The sequence below is a fragment of the Pseudochaenichthys georgianus genome, chromosome 13 (assembly GCF_902827115.2).
Source record: "Pseudochaenichthys georgianus chromosome 13, fPseGeo1.2, whole genome shotgun sequence".
NCBI lineage: Eukaryota > Metazoa > Chordata > Actinopteri > Perciformes > Channichthyidae > Pseudochaenichthys > Pseudochaenichthys georgianus.
In genome coordinates this window covers 25,247,967-25,270,531 of record NC_047515.1, presented here as the reverse complement: position 1 = coordinate 25,270,531, position 22,565 = coordinate 25,247,967, and the positions used below count along the sequence as shown (strand labels likewise).

Here is a 22,565-nt window from a genome sequence, read left to right as displayed (position 1 = left end):
CCAACAAATGCCTTCAAATATGTGTGTTTTATCCATGAAGTCAAAGTTTTCTGACAAGTTACTATACAATTTGGCTTCAGAAAATGTGTTTTTGTATTAAATATACCAAGTTCATCATAGACTGTAAGACGTTATTGGTGACATTAAACAGACTAGTGCAATCCCCCTTTGGCCGATTGCTTGGCCTCAGGTTTTGCTATTTGCAGCTCTCCCGAAGACCACTCATCCAAACAACTTCACACTCGACACAGCACTTCTTCATGTCCTCAGCAACACACGCGGCAAGTGTAAAGTCGTTCAGATGAAGGTTGCTGAGGAACTCAAAGGACATATAGAGATACCTTCCATTTTAGTTTTACAAGAATAAAGGCAGGAACGCTGTATTTATGCTTGAGAAGGAGGAAAAGGGGAAAGGATATAGGGTAAAGCTGCTTTACAATGTCACTTATTATTAGCCAACGCTATAGAGACAAACATAGTGTTAGCGCTGTATGGTAATTTCCTTTGAGTGCTATTATGCCTACAGATCGTAGACACAGATTCGGGATAAGTAAAGTCTAACTTACAGCAGCTACATTTGAAGCTAAACAGCACATTGTAACTCATTTCCCTTTGCAGTTGCAGTTATTCACTTTGTGGGTGTGCCAGTCTATACGGCAAGTGTTCAAATGTAAACGTAGCATTCATGTGCACGTTAGTTCTGACTGAGATGTGTCAGGGCACACTTAGCATGCATACTCACATAAATCACACAGAAGCAAGCAAAACACACACGGAAAAGTGCTGAGCCCACATTCTCCCAGTGTTCTATCTTTGATATTGATCGTACAGAGGGAGCAATGGGGCAGAACATTACCTGGCAACCCCCTAGTAACACACACACACACACACACACACACACACACACACACACACACACACACACACACACACACACACACACACACACACACACACACACACACACACACACACACACACACACACACACACACACACACACACACACACACACACACACCACACACACACACACACACACACACACACACACACACACACACACACACACACACACACACACACACACACACACACACACACACACACACACACACACACACACACACACACACACACACACACACACACACACACACACACGATTTAAACGCAGACTTTTGTTCCTCCATGTTTCGTTGTTATTGTTTCACTGAGCAGACCCGCACATCTTTTTCAAACGCTCCCTTTTTTGGTCCATCTGCGGCGGTAATAGGTTTTGTGCGCTGTGATGATTCGGCTGTACCTTTAGTAATGAATATTAAATGTTGTGAGGAAATCTTTCCACCAATAATTCCAATAAGTAATCCAAAATGTAATCACTTCAGGTTTACGAAAGTAACTGTAATCAGATTACTCGTTTTTCAAATGTAACGCTAGCTGAATACAGTTACTTGATTTTTGTATTCTGATTACGTAACGCCGTTACATGTATTCCGTTACAACCCAACCCTGCTTACAGTACACAGTTGATCCGGAGTCTTGTCAGTTAAAGTGTTTCATAGTTAGCTAAGCATCAACCTAGCACTAAAATATATGGATGTTATGTGACAGTATTTCTGAGAAAAAGTCAGCTGAAATGGTGGCATAGTTGCCACTGCTTTACGTGTCAACAGCATGTTTGAAGGTATTTGCAGCAGTACATGTGGCTGTTTGGCCACTGACGTTGCCATAACAACACCTGAATTTAAATGTGCATCCTCTTTTTGTGACAGATTCTTGCATGAAATTATAATTCTTCTGAATGATATTCCTATTGACAGCTAGTTTCTATGTGAACATTATGAGATGGACAGCCAGAGAGAATAAATGAAAAACAGTTATGAAATACTATATGACAAAACAAGAATACAGTTTAAGTGATTTATAAAATATCCATAAAGAAAAATCTGTTTACAGTTCTGTTTCATATGGGTGTTGAGAGATGTATCCATAGATCTCTTAATTTTGCTCTCAAAGTGCACAAGATTGATGCTTTTAACTTCAATATTTAAAAAAATATCTTCCCGGGGGAGCATGCCCCTGGACCCCCCTAGAGGATGTTAGGTCCACGATGTTTACATGCTTATTTATACAATATGTGTGCTTATGCTAACATCATAAGACAAAAGTTGGTTCCGTGTTGTGTGTAGTGAGAACGCGCTAGAGTGAGGGGGCCCCCAAGCCAAAGCTCGCTTAGGGCCCCCAAAAGCCTAGGGCCGGCCCTGCTGTTGTGTATATGAACGCATATTAAACCAGTTTGTCCTTCATCCAGAACTAAGTGCTGTGACTGCTCCAGTTAACACCTGAACAGGGCGAGGTGAAATCTAAAGCGATGCCTTGTTATCTAGAGCTTTGCCCCCATACTCCCTCACAGAGGAACACGCTGGATGTTTTGTAAGGCCACAGTGATCCACAAGTACAGAGTCTTTAATCAGGGTAGAGATTACAGTGGAATGTATTTGCATGCAACTCACTTTAAGGAAGGTCATGAAAAAGACACTTTTAAGCAAGTAATTTGCACATTTTCTTTTGCATTTATTAGATGTATAAGTATAACTAAGTATATATCTTACGGTTACTTTCATCAATGTCATGTTCTCTGTTTGTTTTTTCAAGAAATCTGGTGGTTGAAGCAACCTTGGCAGACTTTACATTTTTTATACATTGACATATATATATATATATATATATATATAAATGTTTTTGTATACGTGGTCCTTAATTTAAGACATAATACTAGTAAATAATAAAAATAGTCTAGAAATAGTCAAAATAGTCTAGTTGTTTTATGGCTCCTTAATGTCTTGATGAGTTGGTGGGTTCCTGTTAAAGTAATCTAATAATAGGGATGCAGTACTAAGTAGGGGTCAAATAGATCGTACTCACACAGATCTTCCAAATAGTATCAGTAAATGCTCCAGAAAACACAATTAAACAGCTAACTTAACAATATTCTTTGAGGTATTTCGCAGTAGATGGTAGGTGACTGACTAATGACTTTAGTATCTAAATAATTATTACAGCATGGCCAAGATTAAACAGACGCATACAAATATTCAGAAATACTCTGCGACCCTGACCTAAGTCGCCCCTGGTTTAGTGTAACAGCTGGTGGCAGACAGACGGGAAAGCTGGCCATCCCGGGGCAGGGGGGCCCCAGCAGCGCCTGGCAGGGGGTTAAGCATCTGGGTAACAGGGTAGCAAGGTTAGAAGCAGCTATCTAACCACATCTATACTCCATCTACTCCTAAAGAGGAGAGGAGAGTAGAAGAGAGGCGGTACTGGTTTTGTGGAAAAAGCATCCACGCTAATCTCAAAGTTATTTTAAGCAGGTGAGACTATTTTAGTTAAAAAAACAAGAGCAATTCTAACATTATGCAAACGTATTTGTTTGCTAAAATTCCCCCTTGGCTTTTCTCATCATCACATTGATCGAAATGAGGCTCCGACTCATTTGAAAGTTTACAGAAAGTACTGTAGCCATTGGAAACAGAAGCCAGCATAATCTATAGGAAGCTTTTACTCAAACCAGTTTGGGAGTTGCCACAGAAACAATTTCTGTGTAATATACATTTACAAACAAGAAACAGGCTTAATCCAAGGATTTCTTCATACCTCATTTTGCTTTACTTTTAAGAGACAACTATTTAGGCTATAAAAAAAAGCACGTTTACAGCACAAAATGCTTCACTTCTCCGGAGGTGCTTACCTATAAAGCCTACAGCTCAGCAACGCACTACCATCTATAAAACATGCACATGGATACAAAGGCTGCCTGTGATTTAAGGAGTACCACAGAATCACACTCTTAGCAACGTAGACCACAGTATTCTCACCAGGGAGGAAGATTAAGATAAGGAAACAGAAATAAGAAAATGAAAAAAAAGCTCAAAGGACATGTAAAGCATAGAGGCAAAATGATAATCATTTCAACAGGTAACACTTAAAAGAATAAAACAAAGGCTTGTTCGGCATTCGATGACATTAAGCATCTCTTTATAAGGTAAAGTAAAACAGATTCTTACCTGTTGTTTCAATAAAACGGATGCACTTCTCAATGAAGACAGGAATTGGCCTCTCAGGACTCAGGACGGTGACCAGAGGCAAACCAAAGTAGTTGCTCTCGGGTTTTGAGATGGAATGCCTGGGTTTAGCTCGTGGTTTCTAGAGGAAAAAGAGAACAAATACAATTTGTTGGTGGTCTCAAGTTGTAGATTTAACATAATTTGAGTCCATTTGACATTGACACTGCATTCATGTCTAAGATTAAGCTGAGCCTAGAGGCCTTGTACTTGAAATGTGTTTTTTGTTAGTATCTACATGAGCATAAAATATGAAAACACACATGCACACACACACATCCCGCACATTCTTTTAAAACTGATAAGCAATCAAACATTCCTGACTTGAATCCTGCTTTGTGCGTATGAGATATGTATCAGTTGCTTCATCCCTCTGGTCTCCTCATATTTACCCTCCTTCTTTAGGCATTCTGTGTTTCTCTTTCTGTCTCTATACTGCATTGCAGCTCTAGGATAATCAAACTCTGTTATTCATTGCTAAATTAATTTCTCCTGTTATTCTCCTGTTAGGAGACCTGTATTGCACTCCTGCAACATTCCCTGCCTGCCTTGGTATGGCTGAAGCATCAGCAGTAATTGTACTGCGATTTAATGATGTTCAGGGGGAATGTTTTGAAGGCCCCTGAGGCCTGGATCTCTAGTAAGTCTGTCAGCCCCCTGAGGCTCTGCCCTGGCAGGCTGGGTGGCGAGGCAGGATGCATGGTTGGCTGGGCACACAGACTGTGGGAGCAGTGCAGGCCTGATAGACAGACACAGGAAAGAAGCAGATGAGGGCTCATTAGAGAGAAGAAGCCCGGCGTGCCCTCTGCTCCATATACTGGCCTCACTGCACTCCACCAAAAATGTTCGATAGAACATAACTACATATTCACTCTCAACGGTGCTCAAGAAAACAAGCGGGGAAACTAATTAAGACTGAGACTATCACTGGTCCACCTGGACTATTTCGACTCCACCTTTTGTTTGAATATTTAGTAAATACATTCAGTTGTTAATCTACACAATATTTCAGCTTGCTTTTGGAAGACTTCCACCTTAAAGCAGGCCAATCTGTGGCTATTCCAAAAATACACAATCGAAACTACCTCTTTTTAGTTCAGCACAGCTCACTTTGAATATAGTATTTGTCATATTTTATTATATTTTCTACTTATTCTTCTTTCTGAGTCTTTGAATGTACCATATATACCAAAGCAAATTCCTCGTATGTGTAAATCTACTTGGTAATAAAACAGATTTCTAATTCATCATTATCATTGAGTATGTCAGGAAATACCTACAAGATATTGAACGGGAAATTAAATAGACCTTCTATTGACGGCATTCGTAAGTACGTTATTATGATAAACTGTAGGAAAAGGGAACTGTTGCTACTTTCACAGTCATGTGGGTGCTTAAGTGTCAGGGAAACAAAATGTGAAAGATAACCCAAATGACACGAACTGGCATACAAGTAAATTAGCAATTGTTGCCCAGTTATCCAAGTATGATGAACTGATGCCCAACAGGAATTCCTTTACTTATCACTTCCAACGAACTCCCCTGCTGCACTGACTGCTACTTCTTTAATGCTCCCTTCTCAACCTAAAGACATCCTTATACTTGTGACAATTAGCTGAACATCTGCATATTTACAGTTGAAGTATTTATTCACATATGCCCAACACTCCCATGTGGGGTTTGCATTGCATTAAAGGTGTAGTAATAATAGTGAAGCTACAAGACAACAGCCTCTGTGGTGATGGAGTTGTACTGTTATAACTCACTGCCAGCTTGTTTTTTTAGCTCCAACGTAGCAGCTCATCATTTATTTGTGTCCCATCATCCTGACTGGGTGGTATCTATGCCCTATATCAGTTGTTTTTTTTGCAGCATTGTCCCCCCCTCTCTTTCTCTCTTAATGTCTTATCCCCCTGTAGTTCTGCCTTCTGGCCACTCCTTTTAGTTGCTGACTGAGACAAGATATGTTGCCAGCGCTGAGAAGACAAAACAGATCTCTACCACAAAAGACAAACAAAACACATCCTTAATAATAACATACAGACATTGTGGTGAGCGTATACATACACAGTGCGCAGTAGGATGCTGAAACACTAAGCCGCAATACAAAAATAATTTCGGTTCTATCATAACTCATTTCTCTCCGGCTAAATTTCATTTTTGCTCCATAGTTCTGTTTTCTCCTTTGATTGTCTCCCTCCCTCTAGTTTATTGTATGAGGAGGACACTAGACTGGAACTAGGTGACTGAGGAATTTGAAGCATTTCTCTTGCTGGCTGAGGAGGTTTGAAAAAAGCTGCAGGAGAAAAGAGGAAATGTTTCCGGCCTCTCGCTGAGGGAGGGCAGACGGGACAGAAACACAGTTGGTTATTGCCTGAGGTAAAGGGGGTTTTGAAACAAGCTCAGAGTCTAGTTTCAATTATTTGGTACTCAGCACCCTAATGCTCTGACCAAGAAAGTGTTTACACTGCATAAACCTAAACTTTCACCCTGAAAAAAGCAACTGAACATTTGACTTATTGTTAACCCTGACAAGACTCTAAGGAACTGGTTCCATACCAACCCAGAGTCACTGTTAAAACACATCTCCCTGAAATGGCCAAATAAGTCAATACCATGCCAGTTAACCTGGGGGGATTTCAGGCTGAGCGGTTTGAAAATGGACTCTTATCTTTGAGACAGCTGCTTAGAAAACAGGTGATAGAACTTGATCACATTGTTACAACTATATTCAAGCCATAACGGCCTTCAATGCAGCTATCAAGATCCCAGATCTGCTGTAGGGCACAAATCAGAAGCACAACTTAAGGTAATGGTAATCCAAATTAAATTGGCTTCTTTCTTGGGAGTTTGTTTTCAAACAAGGCTAATGATGTGTCACATGAGATTTTATTGATCCCACTTGCCCCCCCTCAAAAGACAGGGTCAGAGCACAGGGTCGGGTAAAAGTCAGAGCTTGTATAAAATGGGGCTTGAAGTGGTTTGTCCAATTCATTGGTAGTTTGTTCTAGAGAAGGTACATTGAGTACACAATATCAGTAATGGCTAAAGGAAATAACTTGGTTTAGGGTAGCTATGTGAGTAGACAGGCTTCACGCAGGTATTTGGACATCACAGTGTGTGAAAACATTAATCATCCCCCTCCTTTTCCACCATACTGACAGCCATGGTAATTATCACAGACACACAACATATACAGCTTTAACTCCTATTCAGCTGACACTTCTGTGCCACGCCATGTGTGTGAATGAGCAACATACCATGCTGATAAGCCTGACAGAGTAAGGTTAAAACTATGGTCACAACACGGGTGAGAGACAAGCACAGAAAGAGCCAGCGGTAGACCAAGGCTGAGGCTAGAGAGATATGGGGTAAACATAATGTGGCGAGAGACTAAGAGTGTGACAGGAATGTGAGAAGCAGAAAGTATGAATCCGCAAGAACACACAATCACTGTGAATATGAGCGAAATAAAGGAAGGAATCAAAGAAAGCCACGCTGACGATTGCTAACAAACATCAGGTAGGATTTTCTGTGAAATGGCAAGATGGGTGGGAAGTGGGAGTGACGGGGTGGCATGGGAAAGGGATTCCCTATATTTGTTATACTTTTCTTTGTGTATTGTCTATATAATTTGTATCTGTGTATATGAGTCCCTTTTGTGAGGGCAAAAAAAACGATAAAAAGTTGGTCACAAAAAAAAGAAAGCCAAGCTGACCATTTTGAGTGACCAGACTTGACATGTACTTTCATGCAGTCCCACAACTGTGAAAGCACTGCGTTAACTAGGTGGCGCTGATGGCAAACAACAGATCACTAACGGCAAATACACTGACCCTTTGACAAATAATTTGTAAACAATGCAAAGTTGTTCTACTTTCAGGGCTGGTTGTTATTCGTTAGATTTAAGGAGGTCCTTTGCTCAGATTCTCTCAGATCATTTGCATGATCGCATTGTTTCCTAAACAGCAGGGCTGTTTACAACTCATTTGCTGAGCTATAGCATGAGTTTTAATGTATCTTCATGAACTGCTACAGGGATAATTGTAAGTTTTTTTAAATGTCAAACATCATTATGCCAGCTCTTTAATGGGAAACTTGATTGAACCATGGGGATACAATAGCATATTGCATAATGTGGCTCTGTCCCTATTCATTAAGATTTTCCTTATTGTATCGTGACTGGAATTTTCCTCTTTTTCCTCTGATTATGTGGCTAGTTTAGAGAATTTCACAGAGCAGCCAGGATAAAATATATCTTGCAATATAACATGCCTTCAGAGGCACCCCTAATGTATGGCATGTTTTCACTGAGCTTAGCTGCAGAGAGCAAAGAGATTATACTGAAGTCATTAGTTATTCCTCGACTTTAGCGATAAGCCGTTACCCACTAAAGAAAACAGGTATTGAATCTCAGACCGCTTATTGTGCTGAGGATTATGGGCATGTTATCCATTCTTTCTATCAACAAATATTTGTATGTGCGCGTGTGTGTGCGTGTGCGTGTGCGTGTGTGTGTGTGTGTGTGTGTGTGTGTGTGTGTGTGTGTGTGTGTGTGTGTGTGTGTGTGTCATTAATTACAACAAAATGTTTGCTCGTTACAAAAGTGACACTTTTCCTGTGCTATTAAAGGTTCTACATTTGAGATTTAAACTTGTTTAAGTCAGAGGTGAGACTCATACTTTACATCATTCATATCTTACAAAACAGATGGAAGCACACTAACCTTTGTATTTCTGCGCAGGCTCTTAAGAATATTTCTCCTTTTGGGGTCCTCAATCTCCTCAATCGAGTTGTCCTTTTGGGCACCTACTTCATCTTGGCAAGCCTTGGGTGGACCCCCCAACTCATCATCACTGCCTATGGAGAAGCTTGTCCTAAAGCTGCTGAACTTGCCAAGCCGTTTGGATCTGTCTCTGTAAAGCTTAGGCTTTACACCGATGGCGGACAACTTTCTCCTGCGCTCAAGTGAGCTGCTATCGGCCTCGCTGTCGGACCCATTCCCCCCAGCACTGCCGTTGGAGTGGCCTTTGTTGGAATTGCGGATGGTGATAATCTTGCCCTGTGTGCTGTCATGAGGGACAGAGTAAATTGTCTCTTCTTCTGAGGGCCGAGGTTTGCTCACAGCATCTATGGGCTCCGCATAGTCTGAGGGGTCATAGCCACCATCGCTACCTGGAGCCCAGGTGACAGCTTGTGGCAAGGAGCGGCGGTTGGTGCCACCCTGCTGGTCCATGTAAGGGCCGAGGTTAACCTTACGTACAGGCTTCGGCTTCACTTGTGGAGGAACCTTGTTGTTCAGCCTGTTCTCAAATGTGCTTAGCTCAGAAAGGACAGAGAAGGTGTCACTCGAGTCCAGATCAGGTAACTTGAAGTTTCCAAGGTGGGAACTGAGACTGCCATCCTCCCTCAGGGGTGATGGGTCGATATCGTCCTCCGAGTCCATAAGAATGTTAACTGGACTAGGAGAGCCACAACGAGGGCTGATGCTCTCATTGGTACATGCCTCAGCCACATTATCATACATGTGTGTGGCCTCAACAATAGTGCGCTTATCTATTGCCTCTTTTAGGAAGGTTTGGAAAAGGTCTATCTTATGAAGCCCCCCTACTACCCCACCGTGTCCACATATTACTGTGTTAAACCTGGCCTCTATTTCATGGGCCAGTTCCTCTCCCTGACTGACCTGCTCCTTAGCTGACTCAGAGTCTGACAGCTCCATTTGGCTCTCCCCTACTGCTAGCAACTGGACTGGGATGATGTCTTGGACCTCACACAGGAAAGCACATAATGTCTCCATCGAGGCCTTGCGGCGAGCTGAGTAAACTGCAATGTAGCCGTGAACTAGCTTGGTTTTGCGGAGTGAGAAAGAGGAATGAAAAGAGAGCAGTGACAGCTCAATGTTCAGCCTCTGACCTCCTATACTCAGTTCCAGCAAAACAGATGTGCCACTGCTTAGGCTGGCGGCAGGACGACAATGCTGGGGTAAAAGGAATGGAGCAAGGAGCTGGTCTATGTCGTAAGTGTCTCCACACATCAAGCACATGACTATTCTCAGGTCTGCCTCCAGCATTGGCTGGGACTGAGAGTCTCTGAAGGCAGAGGATGAAGGCGGTGAGGGAGGAGAGATGCTCCCTATGCTTCTCCTTGATTCTAAGAGGCCCTTCAGCATCTGGTTGATCTGCCTCTCGTTGACATTGCGACCGTAGCTCATGCCTGGAGAGGCAGGGTCTAGGTAGGAACACTGCAGCTTTCCAGCCACCTGCTGCCCTTGTTGGATAAGAGTCTGAGCTGTCTCCCCCCCAATATCCCCAATTGACCCAACCCCCCGCTTGGTAACCAGAAGGAGGGACAGTGGGAGTTGGGCTAAGCTTTTTTCCCTTTCCCTTCTGCTTATAGTTGACTCCCTAAGCCTCTCTAAACTCTCAACAACATAAGAGAGGGATTCCTTTGAGTTGTACAAACACAGGCAGCCATGCGGTGTAAAGGTTGGCGTGTGGAATGAATTGACTGGCAGACGTACGTTGCCCTCTATGGGACGGAGGGCTAACTCATAAATCTTGCCATCTAGCACGTAGCGGTCTTCACTGGTGCACATGGCTCTTATCTCATTTGCCATCTCTCTGGCGAGCCCATCTTTCCCTAGGATGACAAGATTGATCCGTTCAGCCCTCCCCAAATCCAGTCTTGTACTGTCTGATGATGGGTAGCGAGTAGGGAATCTGGAGGCCAGTATCTGCTCTATCTTACTGTCCACACAGTGGGGGCTGTTGGGACAGGTGTCCTTTGTGGGGTGGTAGACAAAGTGGATATGTTTCAATACCAGAGCATCCCTTTCTGCCTGTAGCTTCTGCAGGGCTTTAAACCTTTGCTCCTCACCCAACACCTCCTGAATGGCTCCCATTTTCTCTTTACTTGGCTTTGCGTCCACTTCCAGCTCATAAAAGAGCTCAGAGTATTCAAGGAGCAGTTCCTGAAAGTCCTCTTTGGCTCTATCAATGATTTCCTTCTGGTGTTTGTTGTAGATATCCAGATATTCAGCCTCATCAAGCCACTGATAAAAGTCTTCATTCATGATGAAGCTTCGGGCCTCCTCCCAAGGTTTCCCTGGTGTGATAAAAGGAGAGACACTTAGCTTCTCCTTGAACTCCCATCTCATCTCTGCCCGTTTGCGCTCATTTCTGAGATGCTCCAAGTGGGTTTCATAGATGGCTTCAGCTATGGGGGTCTCCAGGAGGTCCTGCGGGATCCGGTCATCGTCCATTTGATCAATGTGTGGTGTGGTCTCCCAAGGGGTGTCGTCGAGCACTATAAACCATTGGGTGAAATCTCTCTTTGTCTCCAGGACTTTCTGAACTCCAGACCAGCTCAAGTGGTCTATCTCATCCAACTCTGGTAACAGTACAGAGAGAGCCTGTGGCAGAGTACTTAGATAGGCCTTTCTACGTTTCTCTATATGGTCTTGTTTAAGTCTATGCACATGCTGCTGGAAGAGCTTCTTGGCTTTAGCTGTCCCCTCAAGGAAAACATAGTCCTTATACTCAGGAGAAGACTGCATGCGGCGACTGACTGCTAGCCACGTCTCATTGTGGTTCTTCACAATACGGGTGACCAGCCACTCATAGCGGTCTTTGGCAGAGGCAATCTGTTGACTCTGCTGTTTTAGTGCCTCAAAGTAAGGGATAATTTTGGGCTTTCCCCTACTCTTGTCGATTAGCTGAACCAGTGTTAGAAAGGCCAATTCAACATTGACATTAGAGCGTGCTGATGTTTCTACCACCTGTAGGTTTTTCTTTGCCAAGGCAAAGGTGTGTGAGTCTTTAATATAGCGCTCAACTCCTTCATCGCATTTGGTGAGAACCAGTACCACAGGTTTCTTCGTTTTGGCTAGCTGGTTGTACAGGTTGGTGACAAACTTCATCTGGTCCTCAAAGCTACGGTTCATACCCCTGCTTACATCCACACAGAGTAAGAAGCCATCCACCATAATTTTGCCTTCAGGCATCTGTTTCTGCTCAAAGTCTTGCTCTAGCCCCAGCTGATCTGTGCAAAAGTACATCAGCTTCTCAGCTGAAGCCAGCTTGGTGGACGCTGCCCTCTTGATGTACGGTTGGAGCGCCGTGCTTCGGTGGGGCTGGAACGTCTGATCATCAATGAACTCCGTCTGCTCCACCACATTCATTCGGCATTCAGGCCCCTCCTCCAGCATCCGCCCAGCCTCTCCCCAGAACAGGAAGTGGTCATTGTTCACAACACGGCCTCCAAAGTCACTGGTGCTAAGAACAGAGGTGTGGTCTAGGTGGAAGTCATCTGCACTTGGCCGGACAAAACGGTTACATAGGCAAGACTTGCCCACGCCGCATTGGCCTTTCTCCTTCTCTGTGCCGGACAGCCCAAGCACGACCAGGTTGTATATGGGTGCCCGGACATCTTGCTTTTTGGCCATCATTATAGCTGGCAGAGGCTCATCCTGCCATACAGTTGCTAGCTCTAGGGAGAGGAGACGGCAGCCAGGGAAGGGGGTTTCCCATGCAACAGGAGCTCACTGGGATGTGGTCTGGTCCTGCATGACAGAGAGAGAAAGAGAAAGGGGGAGATATAATTAATCAAGTGAAATAAATAAATAAAACATTCCAATGACAGGCTTTATTATTCGAAAGCTATTGTGTCTCCCATCAAAATTCCTAATGTGTGCCTATGTGCTGTTAATAATGTTTAATCTGTGATCCTATTTCTCCACTGAATGTTTCCTGAAAAGATTGAGGTCAGTGGCAAAGCTGCTGGAATACTGCACATTATTTAACTCAGCTGTAGCTCAGTAAAAGGCAATTCCTCACCATTTAATTTGTATACTGCCAGGATTGCACTGCTAATAGTGGTGCCTTTCACATCTCATTCCTATGTTCGTTGCGACTCAGTATGTGTTTTGGCTTATTATCCAGGATCTAACAGTGTGGTTAGTTTTCTCACAGACAGCAGCAGTAGAAAGAGAGTTATGAGGGGTTTCACTATCGCAGACAACAGAATCATGAATGTGCATACAAACCCATGCACACGCACGCACACACGCGCACAACCACACATTTGTGAAAACAGGCACACTAAGCTCCCTGCACCCCAAATGAAAGACACACACAAGAAGATGAAAGCAGATAAGTGTTCCAGAGCTAAAGTTACTAATTGGCCAACTAGGGAAAGCCATCTGCAATTTAAAAAGCTGCACTGCCTGTTGGCTGACTCATCTCCATCAAAAACATGTTTTCCTGCGTTTCTCAAACACTCTGCAAACAGATCAGAGTTGGCTGGTGTGCCATCATTAATGTCTCAACATGGTTACCTACAGTTAATGCAACCGACTGCTCCCATGCGGTCAAGAAATAGTACATATAAACATATATCGCGGCTTAGTTGACATGGCAATCTCAGTGTTATTTAATCCATCAGTAGATCCAAACTAAAACTAAAGAGACATGATGAGGGATGTTCTTTAAGGAATGGCCTTTTTTGACAGTGCAAATTGTAAGGAACAAACATTCTCAGAGACAGTTAGAACACAGACTTGCAATATGAGCTGTCATAAGTGAGGAGTTAATGTAGCAAAACAGACATTAAAACCTCTATTAATCATGAATAGCTCTTTTGACAGAGAACACAAAACCAGACAAAGCCTTCATTGCAGCTGAATTGAGTATGTCAGACAACAGAGAGCTGTGGATGCGCAGAGAGGAACTGCAAAGCTCAACACTGCGAGACAAAGAAAGGGAAATGGTAGGAGTAAGAACTTACTATAGTGGAACTCAGTGTAGATAAAAAGCAACCTCACACCTGCTGTCTATCTACTACTGCATCAAATCAAATGAAGTTTTATTTATATAGCACATTTATAAAAACGATTTTTAGTCGAGCCAAAGTGATGTACATATAATAAAAATAGGCTACAGTAGAGACACTTTACAGTAAACACAACATCACAGATTTGTTCAGAATATCAGTATGAGAAAAACGACACCCTCTGTCCTTAGACCCTCACATCGTACAAGGAAACACTTCCTTGTACGATACAGCATATACTGTACATTGAGTTTTTCTTGAAAGCTAAGTACCACTAAGTGAAGTTCAAAGCTTGACAGTTATGGCAAAGCCTTGAAACCCTGAGTCTCACTAAAGAAAATTACAATCAGGCTGTGAATTAACATTACAGAGGCAAGACCTCCCCACTGCTGCACCGGGTATATTACCAAGTGCCAGCAGAAAAAGGGGAATCCATATCAAAAATAATGTATTGAGTTTTGATATTTATAGAGGAAACATACATGAAAAATGGATCAAGGCAACCAGAGAAAGACCCTGCTCTGTATTAAAATGTGGTGTTTATTGTTCTCAGCGAGGCTTGATACATTTTGGAAAGATATATGACCTAGGAATCATGGCTATTTCATAGTCTTCTTTTTCAAGACTCTCTTTTTAGTAGATGTACTGCTTCTATTGTGTGCACCCACAAGTCTAACATCAGGAACACATCTAGTTGCAGTGGTGCAAAATGGTGCAGTATATACAGCTTTGACTAGATGAAAAGAACTGCATGTGTGGCATCTATAGAACTGGAGTGAGCAGTTTAGGACAGAGCACACCTACCTATGTCCTCATCTAGTAATGTTAACATTGAAGAGCAGACACCATAAAACCACAATGAGTCACAAGAAACATCACAGGCTGCATCTGGTTGAGGTTTGTGGCTAAACTGTATGCAGCCTTTTCATAATGATTTGTATGTGAATTATAATCATAGATCATACAAATGTAATGAGATCCATAAAATAGATTTATCTGACGTCTACAAGGGCCAGTTTTTCCTCCCTAAATGCTGCAGTGTTATTCCAATCTTGTAAAGTGAGTGTTATTTATATTGTTAATTTGTAACACTACTCAAACACAAATGCACAGAACTGAACAGACATGTCGGCAGGAGTATTACAATGCAGATCATGTTATCAGTAGTTAGCTATATGCTAAGGGATACTTTCCGAATAGTCCAATAAAGAAAGAAAGGATTACATGACCAATATGATCACCTCAAGTACATATCAGTCTCATCATAAACTGCATTCTAAAATTGTATACATTTCTTTTATGAGGTAAACTAAAATAAATGTGATTTATGTTTATGAGCTCTGCTACTACAAAGTTTGCTTGGAAGTGCTTCCCTGCGCAGACTAAACTGTAGTGACATGCTCTAGGTAGCGGACTACTGAGCTGACACAGGGTGTTAAATACAGATATGCAAGAAGCCATGGTGCAAACTCATATTAGCACAAATGACCTATATGGGCTCACACATAAAAGGTACACACATGCACGTGCATTCACACATGGACATTATCCTATGTAACACCCTAGTGATCAGTGTGTCATGTGTGAAATAGGTCATGTTTGTGACCAGCTGCGAGAGTGTCTGGATTAAAAGAAAATCAAGCACTCCTAAAGTCCCTATAGACCTGGAGGCTAGCCAGCCTCAATGCTCTCACAGCTAACATCTGCTGCATTGACCCCACCTATCTTTTTTCTAAGAATGTTCCTACGAGTGTTCCTAGTGTGTGCCGTGTATGTGAATCTACACGTTCATACACATTTTGTGACAGTTCACTAACATACTCACTGTGGAATGGTGCAGGTTATGCATATGGTGTGTGACAGAGCTGTGGCATATATACAATAACCAACAAAGGAATGGCAAAGAAAAGAGAAATAGAGAATAAGTGAAGTAATGATAACCCTTTTCCCCACTTGTGTCAAAGGGACATGTCGGTGTGAGAAACAGACAACTCTGGGTTCAGTTTTAAGTGATGTGATGATGCATTGATTTAAAACATAGCATCGGATAATGGAAGAAAATAATATGCCTCATGAGACTGACTGCCGTGCCCAAGTCAAACTGACAGAAACATGGAATATATATGACTTTACAACGGCACAATTCACGTTGTTTCAGCAGCCTGTCTAATGAACAGTCTAAGTGCTGACTTTCATACACAATAGCTCTCATTTAGGGAATACATTTCCTCTTTCCGCAGACCTATAAAGACACCACTGCCTGAGCTAGCCTTGGTGCAACAGTCCAGTTGTCGAGCACTCAGGCAGTCTCTTGGTTCACCCCGAGGCCTGGTGTGTCATGCGCATGTCTGGCCACATACCAGTGTCTCGAGGCCCAGGGCTGTGTAGGGCTGAGGCAGAGATAGGTTAGGGCCTGCATTGCATCTGCCTCTGACCCTGAAACATGAGGGTAAGCAGAAAAGGAGAAAGAGTAGGAGGTGGAAGAAATGCAGGAAGGAGTGTAAGGCAGTTGGAAGAGGCGGGGGGACTGAGAGAGGGAAGTTAGTGCACATTGAGAGGATGGGGCTATAGAGAAGAATGGTTATGAGAGGAATGGGAGAGAGGTCAGTGGCCTGGGTCATGTGAGCTGCACATTGGAATCCCCTCAGGGAAGAGGGGCAGGGCGTGGTGAGGCCAGGATGAGTTAAGGGTCAGGGTCTGACCCGTCACATCACTCGCCCCCTGCCTAATCACAAACAGCATTACAAGCAAGACATACCTAAATACCATATCTCCATGTCCTTGTTGCTTTTTCTCCTTCCTTTCTTCTTTAACTAATCTTGAAAACAGTCAAAACACACTTAAGCCAGCAAATCTTGCCTAGACTGAACCTGCCCTTTCTAGGTCACTGACTATCTCAAGAACAAGAGAAGCCAAGGAAGATAGTATGCATCTGTAGGGCATTGGAGTGCAGCCTGAAGCTAATCCTAGGGTAGCAGGGCGTGAAGTTCATCATAACACATGCTACAAAGGGCAGCAGGGAAGAGCCCATCAGGGAAGAGTTCACCATGACTGAATGTAGTATGTGAAGATCCAAGTCATGAAAAGTAGAAGGAAATTATGAATGTTGCAGGGGTTTATTTTTCTAATTGTATACAAAAAGGGGACTGATATAAATCCAATACATGTGGGTGCTTAAAGATATTCAGTGACGAAGATCCCTAACACAATAGCAACACTGTCACATATTTCTTAAGTGGAGTAAAGTTCATATTAAAAACTGAGTATAATTGTGGAAGGTTGCATGGTTTCCCAGCATGCCCTCTGATTGTACAATAGTCTACACTCAGGAAGGCTGGGAGTTGACAGAAGCAGAGGTCATGAAATAGTCATGAAGCAGTGTGATGATGATGACGATGATGATGACAGAGGCAGCAGGGAAAAACTCTCTCACTCACGTTCTCTCTAATTCACCAGGGTGGCTATCCCTCCCTTCGTTCCAGTCCAAAACATGTTGCTCCTCCCTTTTTCTTTCCTTCTGCATGATGCAAGGTGGCAACCACTCGTACTTCCGCTCTTCCCTTTCCTATTATTATTTTTGCTGTCTCTCGTGCGCTCACCCACAAACATTACCCTCATCATATAGATTTCCCATCTCCATCTGTCAAGACATTTTTCATCTAACTCATCCCTGTCTCCAACACTCTATCCAACACTTTTCCTCCCCCTTTATTCTACCCCTCTCTGGAGACTTGTTGTCCATTAGTACAAGGGTTCTGGGCAGGGGATTGAGCTGTGGCTAGCTAGAGGGATGGTGTTCTACTACTTCTACCTGCAGTATGAGTATAAACAGACGATGAATGTACCGAATAAAACTAGGATGATGAATGTGATATGTATGCTGATGAAGATAGACCAAAACAATATAACACAAATGTAAAAAGCATATTTACTGGTGCACACACAGGCATAAACAACTGTTCAAAGGAATCTGCCTGCAACCACATTTAACACACTTTACATAAAGAGCTCTGTGGTGAGTGTTTAGAGTTCCCACTAAATCAGAAGGCATTTGTCTTTTCTACAAATGTTGAACACTCATCTATCATTCACCAAACAGAAAATACAGATCTCCTCACTGTTTTCTTCTACTGTATGTGTGCACACAACATTAATGTATTTATACATGTGTCCAACCAACAAGAAGAAAATACTTACACTAACAACAAGAGCACAGCATGACATGATGCTGATGCTTTGTGTCATGTCATACAAAATAAATATCTGAATAGAAAATATTAATGCAGCACCAAAACAGCCGCCACATATCCAGGTTCTGATCCACAAGAGCTGGTCAGTTGTGACTTGGATTAGGGACACCATGGATAAGCTGCATATTTTCCATTTGCAGGGCCCCAAGTGGGTCTCGCTCTGCATTAGCATGATCCGATGACATGGTGATATAACCTCATGAAAAAGCTGCAGATTACACATCCCTGAACGGCTGCTCTATTTCACACCTGACATGTGCACACAGGCATAGAAGAAACACATTTGTGCATTAAGTTAATCATTAGCCATTCCATATATAATACTGCTCAATTTCACAGTCTGCTAAGGACTAGTTTTTCGGTGTATTATAGTTTTTTATAATCTTACGTGAAACTACCATGAAGCCTAGCTCTCTGCTATGAGTTCATTTCCACTTCCTCACTCCGGCTGGCACTGTAGAGATAGACGGCCACTTACTGACAGACCCCCTGAGAAGGGAGTGGACAGACAGACAGAGGGAGGAAGGAAGGATGCAGGATAAGCGAAGAAAAAAAGAGGGACAAAGACTGTAAACAAACACTCAGTCAACAATGAAGGGTATCGGGGAATAAGACAAAAGGAAGAGGGTCGAGAAGATCATATTCACTGCCTCATCTGAAATTCAAGACTGTAACTGAGCAGTTTAAGAAACTGAGGCAGAGGAAAGAGAAAGGCTCAAGTCAGATAAAGACATGATCTTGAAAGAATGGACAGTCTATTTAGAGTGGAAGGAGAGAGCGGTAAGGGCACTGTGGTTTAACCTCTTCAACAGCACCAGAAGGCCTCACTGATAGCACGGCTAAATATAATGTGCTGGAAACATGGACAATGACAGCTATACATTTGAACTACCACCACAGAAATCCACTCATACAACCACAGTCACAAGTTTGGTACCTTTTTAAACAAAATCATTTTCTATCACTTTATTTGTAATTATTATTTGGCTGCAAAATGTACATTAGTAACTTGGTTTTGGGGGACCAAATACTGCTGTTGTACAATTTTAACATGCACTTGGAATGATTTTGTGCAGAAATGCACTGTTCAACAGGCTAAACAAAATAAACAACAAGTGTTGCTTGACAAGCACGGTTAGAAAGACAGACAAGCCTGTGTTTCCCTTTGGCACAAAAGCTCATCTGTGGGCCTCCGCTCTCCCTCCCACGTTATTCCCTCTGCCAGGCATGAACTGCCTCACTCCTCATTTCTTTCAATGCCCCCTGGCCCTCGTCTAATTCTCACTATATTTCCTGTCTTCCTACGTCTTAGCCTGTGTCTGCTGTGCTCCGTGTCTCTAAGCTCTGTGTTCTCTGCAGTAGTAGTTACTAACCTCGCGGCCCAGCCCCCGTCAGACGAGCAGACTGTCTGCTGGCGATATTAGCATACATCTGATCCCTGCTCCCCAGCTAGAAGGCTTGTCAGCATTAGCACAACTGTGTACACACATCCCGACATCCAATACAGCTGTCCTGTCCTCCCAGCAAAACTCGATGCAACAGTACAAACAAACAGCCACAACGCAGACAGATATAGACCGTACACAAATGTGTCAGACACTCAACAGGAGAGGGGGGGTGCTTGCATACACAGACACGGTTTGTGGTTAAATATGACAACATTAGTTTTTTTAAGGGAGGGAGATTTGGCAGCGTGTTTTTAAACCCAGCGGTTTAATCTTCTGTGCCAATAATTCACCTTAAATCAAACTGCTATTGTAATTGGATTGACAGCAATGGTGTGTGTTTGTTTCATTTCAGAAATGGGTTGTCCCTCATCTTTCAATGCCGAGAGCTGAATGTCATTTGAGGAATATTTGCATTCCTATGCTGGCTGTCGAAACAAACTGTTACATTAAAACATTTACATTTGTCGGTATTAATATAAAAGTTAATGTCTAGATAGTGCAAGTTGAACATTGCTTTCCGCACATCCTCCCTGTTAAAGGGCCCATGTCATGCTTTTCCGGTTATTACCCGTCCCCTTGTGTGTTATGAAGGTTTTTGTGCATGTAAACGGTCTGCAGAGTCAAAAACCCTCAAAGAACACCATGTAGCGATTAAAACTCTAACACAGTAAAGATCTGTCTATGCTTCCCCAGAACGCCTCGTTGGAGATTTCTCTTTTTCCATTGTTTGCTTTCAGGGTTCTGTGACGTGTGAACACCCAAATCAACAACAAATGACCGGATTCGGGGAGCACCTCACACACCAGGATCCCTTGGCTAACTAACAGGGAGTCCCCATTGACTTGCATAGAGCTCCCTGAACGCTGGTAATAGACGAGTTGGGATCGCGGAGAAATGCTCTCCGCAGACCCATTCTCACAGCGTTATAAACCTTTTTCTTACTCAATATCAAGCCACACTTATTGTTTTTACTTCGGCTGTGAGTGTTTGTGTGTGCTCAGGATGAGTTTCGCTTTGTCTGGCTGTATCGCCGACCCAGAAACCTGTCCGCTCCTCGCAGTGGCGAGCCTCGCAACGTCCCGACCAATCAGAGCACACTGGGCTCACAGGGAGCGGGGGGCAGGAGCTCCAACAAGCCGTTTAAGACAGAGAGTGAACTTCAGTGAATACACATACTATACGGAGATGCTGTATGAGAAACCAATGTGATTTAGAAAATTGCACGGTATAAATCTATTCTAGTAGACCTCAACAATGGAAATATGACCAGTAGAAATGGCCATGACATGGGACCTTTAACAAATCAAAACAGACTTAGATATAGACAGGATAACAGATTTCCTCAATAGAAACTTTAAAAAAATAAGTTGAGCTCTTATACTACTGAAGAGACAGTTCATTACTGAACAGAAGGTGAAGCATCTTTATTTCCAGACTAACTACCGTAGATAAATCTGCACGCTGACCTTTCGGTGGAAAGGCTTCATGTAGTCAGAGAATGTCTTGATAAAAAGACAATTCCACATATCTTACATTTTCAATAACGCGTCTCAGTGACTCGCACAATTATTCAACACCACCATTTCACTCTAGAGAAAGCCATTCCCATAAAATACAATGATTTGCGAGTGACAGATCAACTGGCATTACTTTCAATTGAATTGTCATTATTAAGCCATTTTCAGTGGAGCGCTCATCCCTTGCTAGAGTGGGTGTCTAATAGATGAGCTGGGTGTGTTTTCCAGATGGTGACTGAGACAGGAAAGCTGTGCACACTCGCAGAGCAATGCTGCTGCCACCAGTTTCATTTGTATCACTTTATCTACTGCTGTGAGCGTTGATGGCCAGACTAAACTCACGGCACAGTCTTGACTGCAACAATTACTTAATTGCAGCCAAACAGCTTCCATTGTGTTGCATTACTATGACTGAAAAGGTCCACCTGTGTCTTTCTCATGCAGCTTCCTGCTTTAGACAGATAGTGGAAGCATAGGGGATCGTGCAAAATGGCTGCTGCTGTGACAAGACAAAAACTGTGTGTGAAAGCCAAAACCCTAACCCAGGTGCACATTGTTTTATATCAATTAGAGGGCCATTATCAAACTATAAAAATACACAGGACTCCGAAAGACTTTTACATTTGAATATGTTTAACTCTAAAGTCAAAGCAACACAATAATTCCCCTCTTAACTGGCTTTCAGAATAAAAAGGGTCATGTTGCCTAAGTCTATCCACCTGGGCTTGTAACCCAGAGGCTTTGTATATAATCAGGTGCTATGATCCCAACAGGGAGATCTACCAGAGATCACCCAAACTGTTACTAGGCGACAGATGGTCATGACACACAAAAACACCCACACCTACACCATATGCTTCAACATAGATACGGCACATTTTCCTCTCACACACTTATGCCTTTTTGACTTGCCTGTTCTTTGTTAAAATAAAAAAAAGTAATGAATGATTTTGCCTCTTCTACACTTGAATATCCAAGGCTGCAGCCACACGAGGACGATAACGGAAACGCACCGAAATCGTTATCAAAAAAGTCTTCCGTCCACACACAATAGGCACCAGAAACGTGTCCGTCCACACGAGACAGCTCAAACCGTTGGAGACGCTGTAGTACATATGCCGGGCCTGTAATGGCGCATTTCCCCTACAGGGCCTCGCTCTGCATCGCTCGGTATGGCTAGGCCTCATTAGGCCTTGTTAGGACTGCCTCACTTTATGCTGCGTTTCCATTACAGTTTAGTAGCTGGGGCAGTAACTATAGTAACGCAGTGTAGGCGGAGCCGTGACGTCATATTCAATGAGAACCACAGAAAAACAACATCAACTGTTAGCACTCAAGCTCACAGCTCCTCATATCTGTTCAGAAACTAGACAAACGTTAAACAAGTACAAACCA

General features: G+C 42.9%; 1 protein-coding gene across 2 annotated transcripts in view; it reads right to left on the bottom strand.

Annotated features, from left to right (window-relative positions):
• The window catches only part of arhgap35a (Rho GTPase activating protein 35a), a 61,552-nt gene that overhangs the window by 11,884 nt on the left and 27,103 nt on the right, over window positions 1-22,565 (bottom strand). Inside the window, exons 1-3 of one of the 2 annotated variants that reach the window (XM_071205187.1) lie at window positions 19,579-19,681; window positions 8,851-12,687; window positions 4,068-4,206 (exon numbers count right to left, since the gene is read on the bottom strand). In XM_071205187.1, coding sequence (XP_071061288.1) covers window positions 4,068-4,206; window positions 8,851-12,573 — 3,862 coding nt within the window. In that variant the 5' untranslated portion in view covers window positions 12,574-12,687; window positions 19,579-19,681. Of the gene's footprint in view, window positions 1-4,067; window positions 4,207-8,850; window positions 12,688-19,578; window positions 19,682-22,565 lie in introns of those variants that run through there. The other variant, XM_034097378.2, reaches the window with a different exon arrangement.